Below are 23,333 nucleotides of genomic sequence, written 5' to 3'. Positions count from 1 at the left end.
AATCCCAATGTCAAAACTAATAAACTAACTCTCAGTGCTTCTAGGTCAGCGTTCTCACATGAAATGTGTACGTGAATGGGAGGGGATCAATATGCTCTGCTTAGTCCCTGGACTTTCAGAGCTGTGTTTTAACCCTTCTCCTACATTTCCAGAAAGACAGAAAAATCTAAGTCCCTCAGGACACAAAGGCTTGATGCTGGGTGAGCATCAGAGGGATCGCATGATCATGTGAAAATTCTAGTCTGTCAGCACAGGACTTGGGATTCACATTCTCTCAACCAAAGCTGCACAGAGCACACATAAAGACAATTCTAGAGGCAAGGATTAAATAATGTTCTTGCTTTTAATTTGCTATTCTACAAATGAGTATATGAAGGAGCAAGGAGAGAAAAGTAGAAGTTGCCTTCCATGCCAATGCTTTATTAGGCTGTGCTTGTTTCATGACCTATGATGATCAGGCCATACAAATGGCTTTTTCTTTTCACTTTATGCAATCACATTTTCTAGATGTCATAAAGACAAACAGAAAACTGCATTTTGCTAATGGAGACCTTCCAGGCAGCTGCAGAAACCAACAGCGAAATGCACAAAACATTTATAAATATGTTGTAGAGGTGTCAAATTATCCGGATGCTGTGATGCTTATGAAAACGTTATGACACTGAACACAGTTAACAATTTTCCTTTAAACATCACATTTAAAAAGCATCAGTGCGTTTTCCACATTTTAGGTTCAAACATAATTTATTCTGTCAATAGGTCATTCCCATTAACACATGCTGCTAAGTGAATCCTGCTGTATTCACTGACTACATAGGAGAACTACCCCTCAGGGCCAAGAAAAGCACACACATGGGGATTTTTAGAACAACAAGTACTTTGCTGTGCAGCAGAAGATACAAGATGCTTCATCTGAACTAAAAGAAAACTCAACAAAGCACAAGTCTTGGCAGCTCAAAAGGCAGGAAGATAAAAGCCATGGCAGACAGAAGTTCAGGCAGACTCTTGCTTTATCTCTCATCAACCCTGAGATCAGCTGATGAAGTCAGGAAGGGATGAGCACATCCAACCATCCACCTCCTTTCTGTTTCATTCCAGAACTCGTAACGGAGATTCCAACCAAACATATGACATTCCAATGAACACAACTGTGTTAGCTTTTCATTAGAGTAGCCACAGGAAAAATGATGCTGACATTTTGAGTCTGAGATTTACTCAGACTTATGCACATTGAAGGCTGTGGATGCTCCACAGTTTTTTTCATTCAGCTCCTGTACAGACTTATTAGTATTCTATAGACCACCTTCTAATAGCAAAAAATGCCGTAGAAAGGATAACACTAACGCACATCTACACCATAATGACATCAGGATCCAAAACTTGTAACTTGTGTAGTCTTGCATGCAGTCCATCAAGCACAGCACTTTGCATTTAATTGCCTCGGCTAACAAACCTATAAGTTTTCAAGATTAGAGATGCACATACGCAACACCCACATACAATAAAATGTGAATAAGTTTTTTTTTCAGTGTGACTCCTCAAAAAATATATTGTAACACTTCTTGGCTAGGCAAAAAGAATACAGATGACAGAAAATGGTATTTTCACACACTGACTTACTTGGCAAATCCTATCTGAAAAAGGCTGTGCAAATGATGTGATCTGTATTAGTTTGTCACTGTCAAAGCCCCAAACCTCAATCAATATTTATAAAGACTCTGAATAAGAACTGAGATACGTGTCCTTTTAGAATCCAATATCTCTTGACTTGCCAGAGCTACTAAGATTGGACTCACTTTTTCAAATATTTCAAGGCTATTAATTGCCTCCTCCCTCCCTGAGTGTATGCTCTTGGGACTCAGTGTGACGATGCTTTGCCTTTCAAGATGTTCTGCAGGTACGTCACTCAAGTATAAAGTTGTTGTTCAAAAATATCTCAATCATGCAAGAGGCTGGGATAAACCCCTGTCTCAAAGTTAACATACGGCTCTCAAAGCAATGTGTTATAAGCCATATACTCAATAAATTCTTCACTGAAGTACCAGGAAAAGCTTGCACTTAATCCACGTGATGAATCTGCAGCGCAAATACCAGACATGAGCAATAGGCAGTTAAAACACAGGTTCCAGCACTCGTTCATCCCTGGAAGCAATAGACGACCTGTACCCAGCACAAAAGTTCATGAATCCTGATTCACAGAGAGTGCCTGGACCCAGTTCAAGCTCCTGTATTAAAACCCTCAGGATCACCCAGCAGCAGCCTGGAAGACCACAAGTGAAAACAGAGAGAAGAACACATTGGATTAGATTTCGTCAAGGCTTTAGCAACCATCATGGCCAAATTTCTGCTATAAGCCGTTCTGCAGCTTATTCTCCACCAATTCTTCAACTCTTGCGTTGGCGGTTACAGTTTGTGCTAGTACATCCACACTGCTTTTGTATTGCATCCATTCTTTACAACTTCATTTGTATATTGTTCACTGCAATGAAAACTGCTTTGACTGTGCTCTCCTTTACAACTGAAAGGTGCTCAACCCACCAACAAGGGAAACAATAACATTCACAGGATACAAGCCTTGGATCCATGTGGCAAAATTCCCAGGTGCCTTCAGGCAGTATGTAATGAGAAATATATTCTGAGGGTGTGCTGATGACAAAAGCCCACATAGATCCTACTTCTTTTTCTGCAGTGCCAAGCAACAACCTCCAGCACAGTCACATACATTTTTACTGGAAAGTCCTTCCATCCCACTTAGAGCAGAGCGATGTATGTGCTTCTACATAGGACACACTAAAGTTATACCACGACTGACCTATTTTTGCCCCCTTGAAAAACAGGAAAAGCAGCTTCCTAATGCAGATACAGACTACCTACCATTACATCTGCTTTAGCAGTAATGTAAAAGAATAACATTTCATCCATAATTGCATCTCATTTCTATCTGTCCAGTTAAAATAACACCCAATCCATCAACTTCACACCACCAACTAGTTACACTTCTTCCTGTCAAGTCCATCCAGATAAGTGTCGCGTGCTTCCACCAGCATATATTCACACCATTTTTTCTAATTCATTTTCTCATTTCACCACTCTTTCTCTCTATATACCTGGCTACAACACCCAGCTTTCCCATGTCAGAAAGTCTCTTTGGGTTTTCACTTTTTGAGCCCTTTAGAATCCATCCCACATAGTTTAGCCTGAAATATTCCGCACTGCCTTTACACTCCCACCTAAATGCTCACATTGCTTGCAGGCCTTTTTAGATGCCTTCCTTTTGAAGAAAAACACTCTCTGTAACCTTCCCCTGCCCCTTTTCCATGGATTCAGCCAGCGGTGTGGATCCAAGGCCCATGCTGAACACAGTGCAGCTACATGACCTTGCCTCCAACTTCTGAGGTAGCTGCTATGTTCTAAGAAGCTGCACAGTAAAGTCATGCCAAGATAAGAACGCTAGAGCTGAAGAGTGGGTAACATCTTTGAGATATGGACCATTAGCAGCACAAGTACTCAGAAGTTAAAACACAAACATAATAAGGTCTCAGTTCTAAAAAAAAAAAAAAAAAAAAAAATCAAAAAAGCCAACCAAACAACAACAACAACAAAAACACACAAGGAAGCCAGAATATAGCAACTCAGCAACTCTGAGCAGCAGAGGCTGACCCTTCCCCTCCTGAGGGATGGCTGCCTGGTGTGTTAGCAGGGGGGGTGAGCAGATGAATGCTTAGCCTAGTAGCTCATTAAAGCCTCGCTGCTGCTTTTGTGCATGCCTGCCAATAACTGTTAAACATTTTTACGCTGTATATACTACCCTACCCACAGCCTCCCTTTGCACACAGCAAAAAGTACCCCAAATGACACAGAGGAGCAGCTATTATTACTGGAAAACCAAACTGATGCCCTTTTCCCCACTCGAAATTCCTCTTAAACATTTTTGTCACACTTCCTGATAGAGCTCAAACAGCTGGTGAACTGCAATCACCGCGCATCGTTGCAATGATCCAAATTACCTCATTGCTTTGCATATTCCACCCACCTGCTCACCCTAATTGGCTCTCATCATATATTCAGATTACGGTCTCTGCTAAAGAGCAAACTTTCCTACAGTGATATATGCAACAGGGTTTGACCGCAGCTTGCTCATGTAGCAAGTACCTCTGCCTTCAGCAGAGTAAACATTGCAAGCTCCCACTGCTTTGCCACTGTTTACCACTTCCTTTTGCTCTGCCCATGCAAGTGCTTGTAGGACCGTGAGGCAAACCGGATAACTGGAATGATCAGCGAACGCTTATTGTTTTCCTAGAAAGAGTTATCCTGAGCCCAAAGTCCCCCGCAGCCGGGGGACAGCGCGGCACGCAGGCAGCTCCAGGGCTGCGCTGCCGCAGGCCCCGCGGCCTCCTCGGGGCCGGCACCCGAGGCACGCACCGGGGCACCGCGGCGGCACCGGCAGGAGCGGAGCGGCACCTCCCGCTGTACGGGCTGCGCGCGGCCGCTCCCGGAGCCGCCCGGGGCCGGCAGAGCAGCGGCCCTGCCACCGCCTGCCGGTGCCCGGCGAGGCCCCTGGCGGCGGGGAGCGCGCCCGCCCCGCGGAGCCCCCGGCGCAGCGGAGCCCCCGGTGCCGGAGGGGCGGCGGGGCGGGGGCGCGCCCGGCCCCGCGGGTGGGGGAGTCCCGCGTCCCCCCCGCCGCTCCCGCACTCACCTGCGGGCAGCCGCTCCCCGCACACCGCGCACGCGCCGCGCGTGCGCCCGCCGGTCCCGCCGCGCGGCCGCGGCTCCCGTGGGCGGGGGTGGCGGGGGGAGGCTCCTCCCCGGGCCGGCCGGGGCTCTCGCTCGCCCCGCGGGGACTGGCGCGCCCGCCCCGCGGCAACAAATGGCCCCTCAGCCCACGGGACAACCCCAGAACGTGACCCCGCCGCCCTCCCCGTACCGGCGGCGGAAGTAGGCGAGGGGCGGCCCGGGGCGGCGCGGCCCCGCCCGGAAACCCGCGGCCCCGTGACTGCGCAGCGCTGAGCGGAGCTGCCGCCAGCCCGGCCCCGGCCAGGGGCACCCCGGCCCCGGTAAGCAGCCGCCGCCGCGGCAGGTGGGTCCCGGCGGGAGGGGGTCCCCCGGGTGCCCGGGGGATCGGTGGGTGTCCGGGGAGCTGGGGGCGCGGCCGGTCCCCGGGGGGTTGGCGCCCGCGGAACCGGCTCGCCGCGGGGGGAAGGTGCCCGAGGGGTCCTTGGGGGCCTGCAGGGATCCTGGGGAGTGGAGCTGCGGGTGGGCTCCGTGCGGGGACCGGGCGGCAGCAGGGGCTCCGTGCCCCGGCTCGCCCTGGTGTACGCTCTCGGTGACAGGGCGGGCGCCCCAGGATGAAGCGCGCCGGGACGCTGCGGCAGGTCTCCGACTTGAGCGACTTCAGCCGAGGCCACTGGCTGCGGGAGCTGCTGTGCCGCGGAGAAGAGCCTTGCCATGTCCAGCCCAGCCCCGACGGGCAGCACCTCCTGGTCCTGCAGAAGAGCGGGCCGCCCCCCGCGCCCCGGGTGGTGGCCTTCCAGCGCCACAGCATCGCTGGAACCGACCTGGAGAGGAACTGGCAGCCGCCCCAGCCAGCCCTTGTGGGACTGCTCTTCCTGCAGAGCCCTGTGGTACTGGACTCCTGGGTACTGGCCATGGTGTGGGAACACGGCCGGACCGAGGTCTGGCACTTTGTGGTGGCCGTGGGCTGGCAGCTGCTGCAGACACTGGAGCTCTGCCAGGGTGCCCGGGCACGAATTGTCTCCGTGTGCAGCCAGGGAGCCAGCCTGGTGTGGTGTGAGGAGAGGCCGCCCCTGGGTGCCCACTCGGACATGAGCAAGTGTGCCTTCAGATTCTGTGTCTGTGCCCGTGCTCTGGAGGTGGGGGAGCAAGGTGTGAGGCTGGGCACCGTGAGGATGGTCCTGCACAACAGCCCTGAGTACCAGGTCCTGGCCTCCCCTCAGCACATCTTCCTGGTGCCTGCTGCTGCCAGCTTTGCCACCACTTCCAAATTCCTCCTCATCTGGCATCCTGAGACAGCAAAGCTCACCATCACAGCCCCCTCTGCAGGCTTCATCCACAGCAAGGTGCTGCACTCCAGCAGCGAGTCAGACTTCAGAAAACTCCTGCTGGGTTCTGTGGGCCTTCTCTCAGGTTTTACACCCCTGGACATTCACACATCTGCTGTGTCTAACAGTGGGGGTCTGCTGCTGGTGAGCACGAAGGGTGCCGTGAACATGGTGGAGCCAGATGGGACACAGAGGCATGTCTTTGACCTGGAGGTGGGCTCCCTGGCCCAGGGGAGTCCTGTCCGGCTAAAGACCTTTGGCAGCATCCTGGCCTGTGTGCTGGCTGGAGTCCTCTACCTTGTCGACCAGAACAGTGGAAGGCTCATAGAAAAAGAAGTACTGAGCATGAAAGAGGTGCATTTCCTGGAGTCCTCAGGAGAGGAGGATGGTGTCCAGCTCCTCACTCAAGCTGGCATCTATAGCTTTTGTTTCTCCAAACCTGAAGATAGCAGCAGACCTGAACCATGCCTGGTGGAGATGGTGTTTGAGGAGGCCTGCAGATACTACCAGAGGAGAAGCCTCAGCAGCTCCAAGCTGACAGTGGAGAAGTTGAAGAAAGGTGGTGCATTCCAGGCTCCTGTGGCCCTGGCTGCCATCCTGCAGCACAGCCTCCACCAGAAACAGAAGCCAGCCCAAGGCCTACAAGACACTTATGCCAAGCTGTTGAGCACAATGAGCCTGGAGCTGCAGAGCTACATGAGCCTGGAGCTCCTCAAGACCTGTGTGGTGTGTGCCCCAGAGAGTGAGGTGGAAAGCTACTGCAAGGAACTGGTGGAGCAGGAGGTCAGCCGCATTCTGCACTCTGACATGGACAAGGACAATTTGGCCTACCTCAATTCTGTCTTTGCCTCTTTCCCCAAGGCTGCCTGGAAGGCCACAAGGAGCTGCCTGCAGCTGCAGCAGAATGGGGACGGCCTCTTGGTAGCCAGGGCCACCCCAGAGGTGTGGAAGAAGGTTCTGGGAGGGCCACAGCTGGACGACATGGGGCAGAATGGGATGGTCCCACTCTTTGAGCTCATCTGCACTTCCTTCCTGAGGTTCAAACCCAAGTGGTTGCCCAGTTTTGTGGAGCTGACCCAGCAGTACGTTAGCATGTCTTGGGCATACAGCAGCAAGGAGGGCCCAGAGGGCCGGGTGCCACTGTACAAGAGAGCACTGGGAGTACTGGCCCGGAAGAACAAACACAGCGAGGGAGACAATGAGATGGAGCTGGAACTGCTGCTCTGCAGCAAGAGGCCTAAGGCTGTGCTGCAAGCTCTGCACCTTCTTATCCGTCTGAAGCGGTGGCAGCGGGTGGTGGAGGTGGCAGAGAAGTTCTCCAAACTCAGCCCCTTGCTTAACAAGGAGATATTCACCACACTGCTGGCTGAGTTTGCCCAGCACCGGGAGCTGGACCCATATCTGGACAGGCTGTGGCCACTGTGCCCTGCTGAGCTCACTGCCTCAGACATCCTCACCGTGGTCCTGCAGCACCTCCCTCACTCCCAGGAGGACCCAGTGCCTTTCTCCAGCGAGGGGAACCAGCTGACCGTGGGCTTGCTTAAGCCACTGTTGCAAAGGGTTGCGCAGCGTCCCAGTGTCCACGAGATGTACTCGGATGCCTTGCAGAGTCCCACCTTCCCCCCTCCTACCCCACCCCGAGAGCACAAAGTCCCCTCGAAAGCAGCAGCCAATGATGTCCCTCAGCCACCGATAGCAAGGACTTCCTCACCCTCAGCACTGGTACAGGATGACAGTGTGTGATGGGGGAAGGACAACGTATCCCAAGCCTTGGGTGCACGAGGAAGGGAAAACCACATGCACCCCAGGAAATCCTACCCTGTGTGGCAGTATGGAAGCCTGCTCCTTTCTGAAGCCTCCCTGTAGCAGCATCTCGAAGAGCCTGTTGGGTGGCTGGGGTTGGGGGATCTCCTCTGAGCCAGGGCAGGCTTTCTGGCTATTCCTATCAAGTGCAATTGTGTGTGCCCAGTGGAGGAGCAAATGCCAGGTGCATTTGCAGATGAAAATGCTGGTTGCACTACAGGACTACAGAACTGCTCCCTGCCCAAAGCACTTTGTTTTCAGTTTGCTTGGCTCCTTTATATATCCACTTCTACTTCCCTGATCCTGTAGGACTGGTGGTGGAGTGATGGGCAGGGACACACACAGTCTTCCCTCCCCATTCTCTGCTCAGTGAGTTGGGTGGTGCCTCTAAGTTGTGCCTGTGAGAAACGGGGCATGTTTCTTGCAGTGGAGTCACCAAGTCCTGCTTCTTTGGGCTCAGTCAGATGCTAAATGCCAGTGTGGCACTGGAGGTCCCAGCACACGTGCTGGCAGCTGCAGCACTCTGCACACTGTCTCACCACAGTTCCTCTGGGATCAATCCTGTAGCTGTGACTGATTGCAGCTACTTAGCTGAAGAGAGCAGCCTAATTCCCTTATCTCTCTATCCCAGACAGTACCCAAACTCTCTTCTGAGCTGAGAAGCTGGCAGCAGCCTGTGTGAGCTTGGGGCTGGCCCTGCCTCTCCCTTTCCTTTATGGAAGCTTAGATTATGCTGCAGGACACCCAGGCCCTCTGTTCCCATCTCCTCTACCTTTGCCCTTTGCACACAAAGGGGCTTTGTCAGGGTTGTCTGGCTCATATTGTGCCTCTGTTTGCAAAGTCGGTGTAACTTGAGAGCAGTTGTGCAGGAAGATCCAGGTTCCAGCCTCACTCTGATACCCTCTGCCTGGCCCCCTCCACCAGGAGGGAGACTCTAGCTATGGCTTTGCCCCTGTGTTCTGGGCTGTGGTGTAAAGGAGCTGTCTCTTGCCTTGTTGGGCTGGGGGAGATTCACCTCCCATTAGTCCTCTTGAGAGTGGTCTGAAGTTTGGAAGACAGACTCCTTTTAAAAATAAAGGTTTCTAAAGCAATGCTGAGGTGGTGGTGGATGTTGTGAGGGTGCACGCCCTCGGGAGGAAGGCAGTTGTGTTTTGCTTCTGGTGAAAAGTGGACAACCTCAGCTCACTGGTACTGCCCAGCATGGCTCACTGTTGGTACAGCCGCGTTCAGAGAGTGTGCCCAGACAGCCCATTCCCTCAGCTACTTACCACTATGAAGCCATGGAGGCAGGAGTCTGCACAGGCAGGCAGAAGTGTGTATGCTGCAGAGAAGGCCCATCCATGCAGTGCACAGCTGTGGCTGGGCCCAAGACAGAGTTGAGGATGGGGGATTTTTTCCTCAAGAGCTGCAACTTGTACATTTTTTGGAAAACTAGCAGTGGGAAGTACTTGTCTGGCCCAGCAGGAGCCTGCTGCCAGGCACTCAGTGTCAGAGCTGCTGTTGGAGAGATCCTGTTTTGTGAAACCACTGTAAAGATGCGGCAGGGCCTCCCCCAGACAAGGGCTTGGCTGCAGAAAGTCCCTGTGGTGGAAAAAGGTCTGGCAAAGAGGAAGAGGAACTGCTGCAACGGTTGCCTAGAGGCTGGCTGGCTATTGATGAGACCTTCCTTGTTGGGAAGGGGGTGCTGTGGCTGTGGGATGCTGCCGGTTTCCTTCCCACACAAGGAAGCCACCTGATTCTGGCAGCTGCTGCTCACATGAGCAAGGGAGCCGGGCCTGAAAGGAGAGCTGGCAGCAGCCACTGTGGGCTGTCCCTGCCTCCTCTCCAAGCAGCTGCTGGCTCTGCCTGACACTGCTCTCACCCACCTCCCAGGGCTGCTCAGAAGGAGGGTGATGGACGGACCCAGAGCCCTTTCAGAGCCATTGCTCCAAGGACAAGGATGCTGCCCTGAGGCAGCACTGAATGGAGAGCTGCTGAGAGCAAGGCCCACACCTTGGCAAAGGCTGTGCAGTAACTGGGGGGGAGATCTTCATTGCCAAGGCTGGGTTTGGATGCAGGTGGTCACAGTAGCACAGCGAATGAGGGTCAAGCTCCCTGCCTTCCGGCACTAGTTCTGCAGAGAAGAAAAGGCAGATCAGGGAAGGAGCAATGCCTGTAAAGCCAGCAAGAGGAAACTGAAGCCAGCAGCCATCCTGTGTGGGCTGATGTCCCCAAGGCACAGCAAGGGAAGAGGAAGCGGGGAACGCTGTGTGGTAGGGACACCCTGAGGCTTGGGGAAAGAGACCTTCACATGCAGGCCCTAGACAGGCAGGAAGCAGTCAGAACTTGGGAGCCTGAGGGTTCAGGGTAGGGGAGAGCAAGAGACAAAACTGAGCTGAATGCTTTCCAAGAAATGCTGGAAATCCCCAAGGACCAGAAAGAGTAGACATCCCTATGGGGAGCAGTGACCAAACCACTCCAAAGAACAAGATTCAGCTGAGTAATAGGCAAGCACAGGGCTCTCTCTGCGGTCAGATGGGTGCTGAGGGGAGATAGCAGGAGGTAAGGCCGGTGCAGCTTCAGATAACACCCAAAGGAAAAACCAGCGATTAGGAGATCTGAAGGCAAATAGAAAAAGCAATAAAGCAGATGCATGTAGCAGAGGGTGAGCTGGCCAGCCTGGCCCTCTCACTCTGCTCCAGAGAGACTTAGACTTTACAACAAAGGAAATGAGTCAAGCTGCTCATGCATATTCCCTGTGCCTCACATGGCTTTTGGGATGGTCCCTGTGCTTGCATGAAGGAGCAGCACAAAGCAACACCTGCACTCACCCCAAGGCTGCAGACCAAGTCACCCTTGGCTTATCTGTGCATGCAGCTCGGGACGTGCAGGAGTGGACATGGGAAGTCCCCATGCCACCATACCTAACAGAAGGACATGTGGGCTGCAGGTACCCCATAAACTGGAAACGCACAGATGACACATACCAGGGTTGCCAGAGGGAAGTGCTTCATGTCTTGGGGACAGCTTGGGGTGGCACCTCATGGACAGGAGGCTCTTGGTGTGGCTTTTCCCAGGAAAGGACCTGACACCCAGCCAGCCACAAGTGAAAAGGGCTGCCCGGTGAGGGGAATGTCATCCAGCCCTGGTGATGCTGAGCAGTGGTTCTGTATCAACCCATGGGCTGGCTGTGGGCAGAGCGTGCTTGGGAACCCCAGAAAGAGGCCTCTGGTCCCCGGCACAGCCCCAGCTTGTGCCAGCAGTGGGGAACCCTCCCTGTCCCTACCCCTGTGTCCTTCACAGCCAGACCTGAGGAGTGCAGCCACATCCTGCAGTGCACACAAACATCCCATTTATTGTTTGACACCAAAAATCACAGCCTTGAAAAGAAGCAGGCTCCCTGTAAAAATAAATAGTCACATTTTTCAGGTCAGGGGGGCCTTTCCATTTCTTCCTCCATCTGTGGGCGACGGGGGCTAATGCCTTGTGGATGGCCTGGGGATTATGTAGTAGTTGAACGCAGGTGGCCTGCAAAACCAAGGTCACTTACATCACCCCCAGCCACAAAGGGAGCAAGGGACAGCCCAGGATGCACTAGGATGGCCAAATATCATCCCACTCCTATCACCCAGTCCCACAGGAAAGGCTATGGGGACAGCCTCCCCAAACCCACCAGCCTGGGAGACTGGGAGCAGCAGCACCTCCAAACTTAGGAGTGTGGGAAGATGATGGGGGAACCCCAGAACTGTGTGCACTGCAAAGGTCCCACCCTCAAAGCCTTCCCCTGGTACCAGCACCCTCCTTGGCCTGCACTCACTCACCCTGTTCCCCACCTCACCCACCTCTCTTTGTGCCCTGTCCCCCTTCATACCACAGGATCTGCCCCCCATCCCACACAGGGACCTGGCAATGCAAATAGCTTACATCTCAAATTCTTCATTCCTGGAGGGGAGAAAAAAGAGAGGACAGTGTCAGTGGAGCAAGACTCTTGGGACAACCCAGCATCTCCTGGTGGGACAAGGTCTCCCCCAGGTCACAGAAGAACATGGAGAGTTCAGGGTGCTCTGGTCCCCTCCATCCTGGATGCCTGACCTGAACACAGAGCATGGGCTCCTACAGCCCCCCTGAATGTTGCTGCCCCCAGAGCCTCCCTACTCCTTCCCTGGGCAGGCAGAGTGGGGCCCACACTCACCAGTTCAGCAGCACACAGTTCCACTATGCCAGAATTTCAGTTCCCCCAAGTTTCCCAGGCAGCTGAGCCTGTGTCTCCAGCCAGCTCAGTACAGGACCAGGGCTGGGGAGCCCCAAGCACACTGGCTGCACTGCAGGGCCAAGATGTAGCCCTCAGGAGTTGGAAAGCCAACTGGAAACTGCTCACTACCTTCAGGGTCAGCAGTGGAGTGGCAGTGGAGCTGCTGATCAGAGGGTCCCAGAGGGCTGGGGGGCAGCCCTGGGACACCGGTGGCCACAGGTGTGTGAGCAAGCACTGCACCCTCGTGGCAAGGACACCATCCATGCAGCACATTGCATTCTGCACAGCATGAAGCTGAGCTCCTGTTTGGGGGCCCCAGCACAAAAACAGTGCAAAACAGAGCCAGGCAGGTGATGGACCCTCGAGCCAGGCTGGGGCTGTAGCCCTACCAGCTCCTTCCTCCGAGGGGAGCTGGATGCACTTTCATCTGCCCAAAGAACTGGTTCAGAGCTGGCAGGGCCAGGCTCTTCTCCAGAACATCTCCACCCTCAGAGGCTGAGAGTCCCAAGTCAGCCCATGTTACTTTAGGATCAGCCCCACAGGCTACCATGAGGCACATGAAGGGACAGCTGGCAGTGCACGAGGGGACCCCAGACCCAGGGTGGCCATAGGGGTGGGGCTGCTCCTCACCTGTACACATCAGCAATGTCCATGCGGCGGTAAAACTTGGCAAGTCTGACAGACAGGATGATGCTGGGCAGCAGGAACAATGTGCACCAGCCCAGGCTGAACCAGAAGGCATTCTGGGGGGTTGGGAGGAGAGCCATTAGGGCTAGACAGCAGCTGTGAGAATATCTTTTGCTCTCAGAGCTCCCCGATGACCACCCACTCCTTCTCACAGCTTGCTCTTAGCCACAGCAATCCGCTGGGGAGAAGCTGAGCCCTGCTTCCTATGCATCTCTCATCCTGTGCATGATGAAAACAAGGGGACCTCACAGCCACCGCACACACATGTTTCACTCCACACACTGCTGCCCCACTCACCACAGAGTCCATGATGTAGTCGCAGCCAATGACCTCCACATTATCCAGGGTCTGAGCTACGGGTTTGCAGCGTGCCACATCTTCTGTCAGCTGGACACATGGGTGGGGACAGGACATGTCAGCACCCTGCAGCTCATCCTCCCCTTCCCTCCACCCCACCAAGGAAGGCTCAACTCACCCTGCTCTTGGCCCATGAGATGTAGGTCTCAAAGAAATGCAACAGCTGCTCCAGGTAGGCCCACGTCTCCTGGTGGGGGGAAGCACAGAGTGGAGATGCTGCACCACCAGCCCTCTCCATGCCCCATGTCCCCTCCGTGTCAGGATGAGGGCTCTCAGACCACCTCAACTGCATGCTTCACCCCACCCCAGCCCCTTGCTGGGGGTGCCATAAGGGGCAGGGGCACCCAGGGGTGCAGGAAACCCCCAGGGAAGACAACAGGGCAGGACAAGCAGCCAGACATTGCTTGGCATCCCTGTGCAGAGGGAAGTCTTGATATGGGGGTGCAATCACATCCCCACAGTGTGGCCCAGGAGCAGGACAAGGCAAGCTCACATTCTTGATGATGTTAGGAGTCTCCCTCTCCAGGAACTTCTCGGTTTTGTTGGCTTTGTCCAGCGCAGTTCTTGTCTGTCCCTGGGGCGAAAGGTTCTCTCAGCAGTGTGATGAAAGTGGGGTCCCTACCCTGCACAGCAGCACTCCTTGGGGCACAGCCTCTCTGAGCTGTAGTGTTCCCAGCAGTCACACACTGGTAGTGCCCGAGTACTTCAGGTGAAGGGAGCCCGTGCCTGGCAGGGTCCATGACATGGGCCCCCTCCCTTTGCCCCATGAGCAGCCCCTGCAGCGCATGCCTGGGGAGTCCCACAGCAGCCACCAGCCCCCTAGACTGCAGGTTACCCCCACCATCTCTGCTGCAGGACCTCAAGGGCACTTTGCAGGGTGCCCTGGACTGGGGTGCACTCAGGAAGTCCCCTTGTGCAGCTTACCTCAAGCTGGGCAGCCCCGCTCTGCACTGAGTAGATGTTCTTCTTCAGGCTTTGCTGGGGACCAAGAGAGGGAGGTCAGAGGTGTGGACCTCACAACTCAGACAAGACCATGCCAGCAGGCTCCAAGCTCTAGGGAAGCCCAAGCCAGCACCCCCAGGACCTCCCTCAGCATCGCTCACCAGTGGTCCAGAGAAGTTCGCCTGCATCTCCTTGTCCATCTCCCTCAGTTTACGAGCCTCATCTTCCAGGTCCGTTTTCACATCCATGTCCTGGAGAAGCTACAGTCAGCAGTGCCCCAGGCACAAGGTCCAGGCCCCACCATAGCCAGCTGATGGGCCTGGCTGGGGAAAAGAGCTGGACAAGGGTGAAGGGCATCGCCTCCTCTCAACACCCAGGCAGGGACAGAGGAGCCCCGCAGCCAGTGGCTTTGAGGACAGGGTGGCCATGGCCCTGGAGTGCCATGGTCTCTCACCGTTTTTTCTGCCAGCTGCTCCAACTCTGTGGCCAGATCCAGGAGGCTTCCCTGGGTTATGTTCTGATCCAGCTGGAAAAGGCAGAGACAAAGCCATGAGAATGGGGCTCCTGTATGCCATCCTTGTGGGGCAGAGTGGAGTCAAGGCCTTCTGGGTGGAGGATGAGCTTGGTTGCCAAATGGGGTGACATGGATGAGAGCCTGCAGTAGGATTACCACAGCAGGAAAGGGTAGGTGACAGTGGACATCCTCAACCCACATCCAAACCCCCCCATCCCAACACCAGGCTGCCTTCAGCCCACCTGCTCCAGGGTGAGGGTGAAGTCGGGGGGCTGCCCAGCCTGACTGGCATGCAGCAGCATGTCTTCCTGTGTCTGGTTGAGCAGGGAGATGAGGCTCAGGGTGATGTTCATCTCCTCGAAAGCCATGGAGATCTCTCCTGTGTACTGCCAGAGCAAAGGGGGCCATATGGAGCATGTGCTGGCCCCTCACTGTCCCCTCAGCTCTGTGCCCCCATCCCTGCCTTCCAGACCTGGCACCCCCAGGCTCACCTGGTTGATATTCAAGAGCTCATCCAGGGACACACGCTGGTCCAAGTGCAGAGTTTTCCACAGAGAAGCATCTTGCTGGCATTGCCTGCAGGATGGGAGCGTGGGCTGAAAACAGGGCAGGCAAAGGCTACACCCTCCCACGAGTATGTCCTCACCTGTGCAGGTAGGTCGCACCTTGGTCCTTCCCTGGCATCAGTGCCTGCCCACAGGCACAGCAGGTAGGGCAAGCTGCCCCCCTCCTGGAGAGCATCTGAGGGCATTGAGCAGCTGTACCCTTCCCCAAAGACACAGTGCCAGGGCTGGGACCCACCTGTACATCTCTGAGAAGTTTGTCGTGTCACCCTCCTGGCCCAGCAGCTCTGAGAGGTTGAAGCCAGGGATCAGGCCGGGAGTGTCCAGGAGCTAAGAGCAAGAGAAGAGATGGAAAAACTAGACACAGTGCAGGGCAGAACACCTCAGAAGGATATCTCAAATGGCCAGTGCTGCCACAGCTCCAACAGCAGCCCTCGGAAAAGCAGCAGTGGCTCTGGGCAGGAGTGTCTCCCCACAGGGAGCTCACCTGGAAGAGCTGCTGGTTGCGCCAGGACTCGCAGAATAACATGTAGACATTCCCCCCCACCACGAAGATGATCATCACCACCAGCATCAGCAGCCAGGAGAAGATGAAGCTGAAGCCGACCCCTCTGCCGGGACAGAAATGCTGTCAGCACCTGTGGCCCTGTGCCCCAGTGCTGATGCTGGCATTGCCCCCAGCTCACAAAGCCCAGGGGCTGCACAACCCTTGCCCTCCACAATTCCAGGAACGCCATCATTCCTCCATGCACGTCTCCATTCCACCTTCAGCCCCCAGAGTACGACCTGGAGCTTGGATTCCAGAATAGCTTCCCACAGCTTTGCAAGCCAGCACTCCCCTGCAGAGCCGCAGGACCACACACACACTGCCAGCCCCCACCAGCACAGGGCAAACGGGCTCCCCTCGAACACCTCTCACCAGCACCATGTTTTACCTTCACATTTACTGCTGCATGGGGAGTTGCCATGGGGTGGGCCATTAATATAATGGGACTGCAGTAACATGATGATTTAGGAGCTTGAGCATTCCCCGACCAGCCCTGCCCACCCAACCCACCGCTCCCACACATCCTCAGCAACAAAGGGAGCCTCACGCCATGAAGAAGTTCCCGCCAGCATTGGAGAGGCCGCTGCGCTTTGTGGGCAGCACACCTTCCTTCAGCCCCAGGGGCCCCAGTAGCAGCCCAAAAACGTTGCAGAGGACCACCAGCAGCACTGTGCAGCACAGGAGGGCACATACAATCAACCTGGGGCAAGACAAAGAGCAGGAGTCAGACAGAAGGATCGGGGACCCTGAACGGCACCCAACAGTCCACTGGCTGCTTTCCTGGGGATGAAAAAGGCCCCAGGCACTCTAGCAGTGAAGGGGCACAGGCAGCTGCAAGGTACAGCTCTGACTACCCTGCACCCTCAGCTCCACCACCCAGTGAGCTCCCACCTCCAGGAGGTCCTGATCAGGATCAGGAACCTGAGCCTCTCTGGACAACAGAGCTGGGGATGCAGCAGCCCCTCACCTACCTGAGCCCATCCCAGGCGATGATTGGCCCCCTGTACTCCTCCAGCACCAACGTGGTGTTGCCCACAAAGGCCCCGACTTTCTCCTCCACATCCGGGAATGGCAGCTGTTCCTGCAAGCTTCTGATCTCCTGCCTGATGAAGCCCAGCTGGTCCTGTGTTTCTGCAGGGGACAGGGACAGGTTGGCACTGCAAGCTGCTGCCCAGGTCCTGCAGGGCAGCGGAGACCAGGAGAGGATGGGATAGGGACAATCACGGCCAAAGATGGCATTGGCACAATGGCACCTGGGGAAAGCCAGGGTTGCAAGCAGTAGGTTGGCAGCAGGTAAAGTCCACCAGGCAGGGGTGGGTTGAAAAGGGAGGAGGGAGTCTTGGGAGAGAAGAAGTTGGCACACTGCACACAAAGCCCTGCTTACTTGCCACCACATCCTGGGCCTGCTCTTGCACCTTCTCAGAGATCATGTCCAGTGTTCCGTTAACCTGCAGCAAGGGAGCACAGCATACAGTTCACACACTTGCCCTCAACCCAGGGCTGAGCAGCACATCCTCTTGGCCTCGGATCCCAGTGCACAGGATAGCCGGGACCCCCAGAGCACCCACTCCACCCCACCAGTGCACAGGGGTGGTGGAGACAGTGAACAGACCTCTAGCTAGCCCTTCCCTCCATGTCACAGCAATGAACTCCCCACAGGGCTTTTCCCAAGCCACCCCTGTCAGCACAGCCCCAGCAGTGCTGCGAGCACCCAGTCCATAGCCTGTCTCTAAGGGACACCTCTTACCTTCTCTAAATCAGTCACTATGCTGGAGCGAGAGACATCACGCAGTGCCTCCAGCTGCTGCTGCACGCTGGGGATCTGCAGGGAAGAGCCTGGGGTGAGAGGGCCACAGGGGGCTGGAGAAGGGGCTGCGGGGCCCCTCACCCCGCACCTCGCCCCTCCTTACCGTGCTGAAGTTGGCGGTGAAGGCGAGGCCATTGAGAGACACGCTGTTGCAGGGGGAGCCACAGCGCTGCAGGGTCTGGTTGAGGCTGTCCCGCAGGCTGTCCAGCCGCTGCCCGAACTTGCTCTGCAGCTCCTCAAGGTCTGAGCGACTGGTGGTGATGTTGTAGAAGGTGGCCTCCAGCTTCTCCATCCCTGGGGAGACAGCAGGGGGCTCAGGGCCTTATCCTGCCAGTGTGGCAGGGACTTATTCTCACCAAGCTGAACCTCAGGGACCCATAAAAAAATGCAACATAGGGGCACCCCCAAAATCCCAGCACTTGTCCCAGGGTGCGACTGGGAGGCCAGATGGATCCCGCTCCCTGGGAGCCTTACCCAAACATGCACCTACCCCAGCTCTCACCCCAGCGTCCCTGAGTCCCCTGTCAGTCTCCCAGGGGTGGGGCCATTACCTTGTAAGAGGCTCTGGAGAGATCCCAGAGCCCCGTCCGTGCTGTTCCTGATGCGTGAGGTGATCATGCTGCCCAGGTTGGGCCCAGTGTCTGCAGAGATGGGAGAGGTGGTGTCACTCACAGAACCTCCGCTTGCAGGAAAGCTGGTGAAAACACTGATGCCTCCCAGCATCCCAGCCCTCACCCACCCCTCAGGTGGGGGTCAGAGGGGGCACCCCCACCCTGCCACCACCTGCATCACCCTTCCCAGAGAGGAGCCCGAACAGGGAAAAGCAGCTGCTCGAGCAGAGCTGAAGCCTGAAGGAGCCCCCAGATTTAATCCCTTTGGACACCCCCATAAGAACCAGCCCAGTGACCCTCAGGGTCAGCAACCATCCATAGGGCAGCAAGGCAAACCCACACAATACCCCCACTGCCCAAGCATCCCCAGCCCTGGATCAGCTCACCACAGGGGCACCTCCAGCCCCGCCCACCACACACACTCACCCTGGAGGCTACTGTTGACATGGCCCAGCGGCACGTCGCTGCTGTCAATGATAAAATCAACTTGCTGTAGGGATAGAGATTTGGTGTCAGTGTGGGTGGGAACCCTTCCCTCACTCCAGCCCTATTGTTGCCCTTCCCCAGGGGGCTATTTAGGCTGCTCCCTACACCTGGCCCCTTGCCCCCCATCAGGCACCCCAGCCGTGGCGGGAGGACCAGGCATGCCTGGGGAATGGAGGCCAGGTAGGTGCGGATGTTGTCCAGAGTGTTGTTCACATTAGGGAAGGTGCTGTTCACGGCCTGGGAGAAGCGGGCGTTGCTGATGAAGGCACAGACACCACCAGCCCTAAAGGGAAGGGTGGCAGGGTCAGTGCACAGGAAACTTAATCCTGATGCTCTCCTCCCAGTACCTTCCAAATCCACCCACACCGAGCCCAGCCTGCAGGGTCTGGAGCACGCCAGTGAACCCCCCCTTCCAGTGCATCCCAGCAAGTGCCCTGCACAGAGCTAAGGGACCAGAGAAGAGGGACGCAGGAAACTGAGGCACGGGGGAGCCCAGTACCCAGTGCACCTCCAGTTCCCCGTGGCGAAGCTGTCTGGAAAGGTTTGTGCCCTGCCAATGAGCAGCCCCCCGGGGCCAGCTTCCCACCGCCGCCGCTTCCTCTCCTTTGTCCCACCGTGCCGGGATCTACTCATGTGAACAATGGCAGTTTCCTGGCACGGCCGCCTAGCGCCGGCGTTTCCACCCACCCCTGGATCCCATCCGGAGCGTCCCGGCCAGAGTACTCACAGGAGGAGAGCGGTGACCAGCAGGACGGAGACCCAGAGCGCCCAGCGCCGGCAGCCCATCCCTGGCTTCTGCTTCTGGTACATGCGGCCCCCGCAGTTCCCGCAGCAGCGGCAGCAGCAGAAGCAGCATCCCACCAGCGGCACGAATATGATGAAGAGGACTCCAATGGCCACACAGACCAGAAAACCCAGCTCGTACAGCAGCAGCTGGGATAAGAAGAATGAGAGGCAGCATAACAGTGGTGCCCCTGAAGACTCCTCAGCTCTGAGGGTCCTGTCCAAACCCACACAGGGCAGAATGGGTCCCCTCAGGGGGCTGCATATCTCCCCTTGCTGCTGTATGGCATCCAGGGCTCAGCCTCAGAGCAGCATCTGCTAGCATCCCCCAGTCCATGGTGGTCTGGGGCTGCCAGATCTCTGCCCTGGCTGCCTGCTCACCTCCTTGATATCCTCCTGGTTGAATTCGATCTGGGACTGCCCAAAATCAATCATTTCTGGGGAATAAGAAGCAGAGAGGGCTGTGAGCAGGTGCTAGGCCCTGGGGGGCTCTCCAGGCAGGCCCCACACTCTGCTCATTTCAGAGATGGACTCCCAGTCCCAGGCATCACCTGTGGCTCAGACCAGCTGTAAGTGCCTGGCATGTTTCTCCTTTCCAGTTGCCCTCCCCAGCCCACATGCTGCACAGCATTTTTGCATCTGGGAAAAGTGCTGCCAGCCCCCATACTCTCAGGGTTCCACAGAACAAGGGGGTCCTCAGCCCACTGGGCATCAGAGGCACTGCCCTGGGGCTGTTCTCCTGCAACCCAGCCCCAGGGAAATGCCTGAGGGCACTGCCTGCGTGGGATGGCTGCAGGGGCAAAGTCCCCCTGACGTGCTGTCTCTTTCATCCCCAGGGCTTGCCCTGCCCATGGCCCACGGACTCATTACAAGCCATGATGACACAGGCTGCCATTTATTGCACCCCGGTATCTGTGTGACATGAACAAGGCCACAAGGCCATTGAGGAGTTTGCTAGCCGCACCTTTGCCTGCAAGTTGATAGTGGCAAGTTCAGGGCAGAGCTGTGCCAGCAACACATCCCTGTCCCCTCAGATGTGGAGGAGCAAGAGCAAGCTCTGGCAAGCTGGGCAGTGAGCAGGGAGTGCCCGCAGAGCTGCTGTGCGGGCACTGGCACTGGGACACGCTGCTCTTGGTGGTCAGCAAGCACAGAGAACTGCAAGTCAGACAAGGACTCTGCAGGCAGAGTGGGGTGAGGATAGGGCAGGAGTCTGCAAGGTGAGACTACCACCAATGCCTGTCTTGAGGTCCAGCTGAGAAAGCCCCCGTGACAGTTGTGATGGGATATGGGTAGGATGCAGATAGCAATCCTTGGGGACCCCACTCTGATTCCCCCAGCCATACCCCTCCGTACCCAGTACCCCGGTGTTAAAATGCTGGATGGACAGTCACCAGTGCAGGAAGGCTCAGGATCAGCTGGGACCGGGAAGCTCAAAGCAGCCCCCCCACCCCCTTGTCAGCCCCTCCACTGTCGTGTACCCACCTACGGGCAGGGGATTGGGCTGCACCAGCCTCAGGAAGCCGTGTGCCATTGCCAGCAGCCCCGGTGTGTTGCTCCCTGGTGCCTCAAGGCCAGGGCCGTAAGTAGGCTGTGGGATGTTCCCCAGCTCCATTGCAGCAGCTCCGGTGGACACCTGGGCACAGAGAGGAGCTGTCGGTGTCGTCGGAGCAGAGGACCACCCAGCCTGCCCTGCCTCCAACCAGGAAATACAGAGAGAAAAATCAGGCACCTGCCAGCTCCTGCCCGGAAGGAATAAGCTGTGGGAGAGCACCAAGTAGTGATGGGGAGTCCTGGGAACAGGGGGGTGGGAAGCCAGGCAGGAGGTGCCCACGAGGGACCAGAGGGGCTGTGGGGGATGAAGAGGAGCACTCACCCTGTCCTCTGGCACCACTGTGCGTCCACAGCTGCTGCAGGGTCCAGCCACACAGTGCCAGCGCCCAGGTTTGTGGTTTGTTTAAGTTTCAGCGGTGATTGCTGACAAGGTGTTTGCCGGGAAAGGCGGCGATACCGGGATCGCCCCACCCTGCCCACTATACCTCTTGGCACCCAGCCACCTCGGGCGCCTCTCCGTAGCGGGTCACCACCGACGCGTCCCGACCCAGGCACCGGAGAGAGCCCACCTCCTCACCCTGCGCAGAGCTCCCGTGCTCTTGCTGGTTTCCTCCTGCCCCAACCCATGAGCTAGGTGGCCCGGGGTGATCCATCCCATACCATGCCCACACCACCTGCATCCCTTCGGGATGGGGTGCATTGAGCCGGCCACAGTTTCGGCACAAACCAGCACTAGCCACAGAATCAGGTTTTGCATCTAAAAATCTTCCGAAGCGGGGCACTGCGGCAAACCTGGCGTTTTCCAAACGCGCCCCGGTCCCCCTAAGCGGGGGACAAGTCTCAGAGGCCCCCTAACGGGGTTCTTCCTCCGAGGCTGGGAGCCTGCCTGGCTCCATCCATGCTCCCCGCAGAGCTTTCCCACGCCGCGGGGGCCACGGGTGACTCTACCCCTGCTCCCGCCCCGTGGTTCTCAACCCCCGCTCCGCCGCCGGGACTCCGGGAGCCGCAAATGGGGGCAGGAGCGGGGAGGGGCCGGGGGTCGCTCCCGGTTGTGCCGCGGACGCACCAGGCGGGCGCGGGGCAGGTGCCCCGGAGGTCGCGTCCCGGCGGGGGGCGGCGGCGGGCGGAGGTCCCCGGCTCGGTACAGCTCGGCACAGTTCCGCACCGAGCCCGCAGCGCGGGCGGCCCCGGCACGGGCGATCAGGGCTGGACAGAGCCGCCCCTTCCGCCCCGACCCCCCGGGGTCTGTCCGGGGCGTGCGGCCGCCTCGGCCCCCACCTCTGCCGGGGAGGGGCCCCCCGCCCCGCCTCGCCCCGCCCCGTCGCGCCGCACCTTGGCACCCCTCCTGAACCCCGCTCCTGGCCCCATTCCACCCTGACATCCTGCATCTGCCCTGGAGACCCCTGTCCCTGTCCCATCTGGGAGAGCCCGCCACCGCCAGGCCCTATGCCCGTGCCCAGGTGATGCTCCCTCCTTGCCCAAGAGACCCAGCGCTCGCCCCACACTGTCAGACCCAGTGCTGGCCCCTCTGGCAGCCCATCCTGCCACAACCCCCTTGACCAGAACTGCTCTTCCTGCTGCCCAGCTTTTTCCTATGCCAGCCCTCAGCTGTGCTTGTACCCCTCACCTCCCGCCCCCGAGCAGCTGGAGCCCCCAGCATGGTCTTTGGCCCCTGCTCCGTGTCCCTGCATGGGGCACCATGAGCTTTTGGACAGGCACCAGTGAGGAGTCAGGGTGAACTGTGCCCAAACGTCCTTTACATAGTGGGCTTCCTGTCCCCTCAAGCACCCATGGCTTGCTCGCTGTCATCTCCTAGTTACTGCTTAACTTTCCTTGGCACGAGCAGGCATCACTGCACTTTGTGACCTGAGGCAAAAGTGTCATGGGGAGGAGGGCAGTCTTGCTTCAGGGTTTCTTCCTGGTGTGTCATGGGGAGGAGGGCAGTCTTGCTTCAGGGTTTCTTCCTGGTCTGGCCCATACCAGGTGCTGGGGTGCCATTCGGAACCCTCTGGCTCAGTACTGGCACAGGGGCAGGGCAGCAGAGGACACAGATGCATCCTGCCAAAGAAGATAAAAAGCAGGAGCTAGCAAGTTTCTCACAGGGTCTGATGTGGGGAGGGAGGTTTGGAGGCTTCATAGTAGACTTGGGCTTTCCAACTCAGACTTCAAGTGTTGCCTTGGGGCCCTCCACCAGTTCCCAGGTGCACGTGCAGGATCCAACCAGGTTAGATCTGCAGGATCCTTCACAGATGGCAGGATCTGCTTCTGTAGAGCATTGCTCCCTTCCAGCCCAGGGCATCCCACTGAGGCTGCCAGAGCTCAATGCACATCAGGAGCAAGGGTGTTGACATCTCAGCTCTGGGTGCCACTGCACCATGGGCTCATTGGGGCC

General features: G+C 56.9%; 3 protein-coding genes across 8 annotated transcripts in view; 1 reads left to right on the top strand and 2 right to left on the bottom strand.

Moving 5' to 3' along the window:
- ARMH3 (armadillo like helical domain containing 3) overlaps positions 1–4,823 on the bottom strand; it is a 127,232-nt gene extending 122,409 nt beyond the window's left edge. Inside the window, exon 1 of one of the 3 annotated variants that reach the window (XM_064663107.1) lies at positions 4,697–4,823. The gene's annotated coding sequence lies outside the window, so the exon portion shown is untranslated. Of the gene's footprint in view, positions 1–1,796; positions 3,504–4,033; positions 4,332–4,696 lie in introns of those variants that run through there. The other 2 variants (XM_064663109.1, XM_064663108.1) reach the window with 2 other exon arrangements.
- An 8-nt stretch (positions 4,824–4,831) lies between these two features.
- On the top strand, positions 4,832–8,953 carry HPS6 (HPS6 biogenesis of lysosomal organelles complex 2 subunit 3). 2 transcript variants are annotated; one of them, XM_064663102.1, is made up of 2 exons: positions 4,832–5,054; positions 5,331–8,953. In XM_064663102.1, the coding sequence occupies exon 2, from the start codon at positions 5,346–5,348 to the stop codon at positions 7,800–7,802; it is 2,457 nt and encodes an 818-aa protein (XP_064519172.1). In that variant the 5' UTR covers positions 4,832–5,054; positions 5,331–5,345; the 3' UTR covers positions 7,803–8,953. The 2 variants fall into 2 exon arrangements, with proteins under 2 accessions (XP_064519172.1, XP_064519171.1); XM_064663101.1 differs by having other exon boundaries at positions 4,832–5,077.
- A 2,220-nt stretch (positions 8,954–11,173) lies between these two features.
- LOC135418143 (prominin-1-A-like) lies at positions 11,174–22,092 on the bottom strand. Of its 3 annotated transcripts, none has more exons than XM_064663104.1 (25): positions 21,264–22,092; positions 20,873–21,083; positions 19,772–19,827; positions 19,335–19,540; positions 18,770–18,890; positions 18,548–18,611; positions 18,062–18,151; positions 17,614–17,804; positions 17,451–17,525; positions 17,088–17,151; positions 16,675–16,834; positions 16,251–16,403; positions 15,644–15,767; positions 15,395–15,486; positions 15,085–15,169; positions 14,836–14,979; positions 14,534–14,605; positions 14,241–14,330; positions 14,062–14,115; positions 13,631–13,711; positions 13,256–13,324; positions 13,078–13,167; positions 12,724–12,836; positions 11,766–11,783; positions 11,174–11,369 (listed from the first exon to the last, which is right to left on the bottom strand). In XM_064663104.1, the coding sequence occupies exons 2-25, from the start codon at positions 21,000–21,002 to the stop codon at positions 11,318–11,320; spliced, it is 2,394 nt and encodes a 797-aa protein (XP_064519174.1). In that variant the 5' UTR covers positions 21,003–21,083; positions 21,264–22,092; the 3' UTR covers positions 11,174–11,317. The 3 variants fall into 3 exon arrangements, with proteins under 3 accessions (XP_064519174.1, XP_064519176.1, XP_064519175.1); XM_064663106.1 differs by having other exon boundaries at positions 20,873–21,079; XM_064663105.1 differs by having other exon boundaries at positions 20,873–21,023.
- Between the last annotated feature and the right edge of the window lie 1,241 nt (positions 22,093–23,333).

The sequence above is a fragment of the Pseudopipra pipra genome, chromosome 8 (genome assembly GCF_036250125.1).
Source record: "Pseudopipra pipra isolate bDixPip1 chromosome 8, bDixPip1.hap1, whole genome shotgun sequence".
Classification (NCBI taxonomy): Eukaryota; Metazoa; Chordata; class Aves; order Passeriformes; family Pipridae; genus Pseudopipra; species Pseudopipra pipra.
The sequence above is the reverse complement of the archived record's forward strand: the minus strand, read 5'-3'. Positions and strand labels throughout refer to the sequence as shown.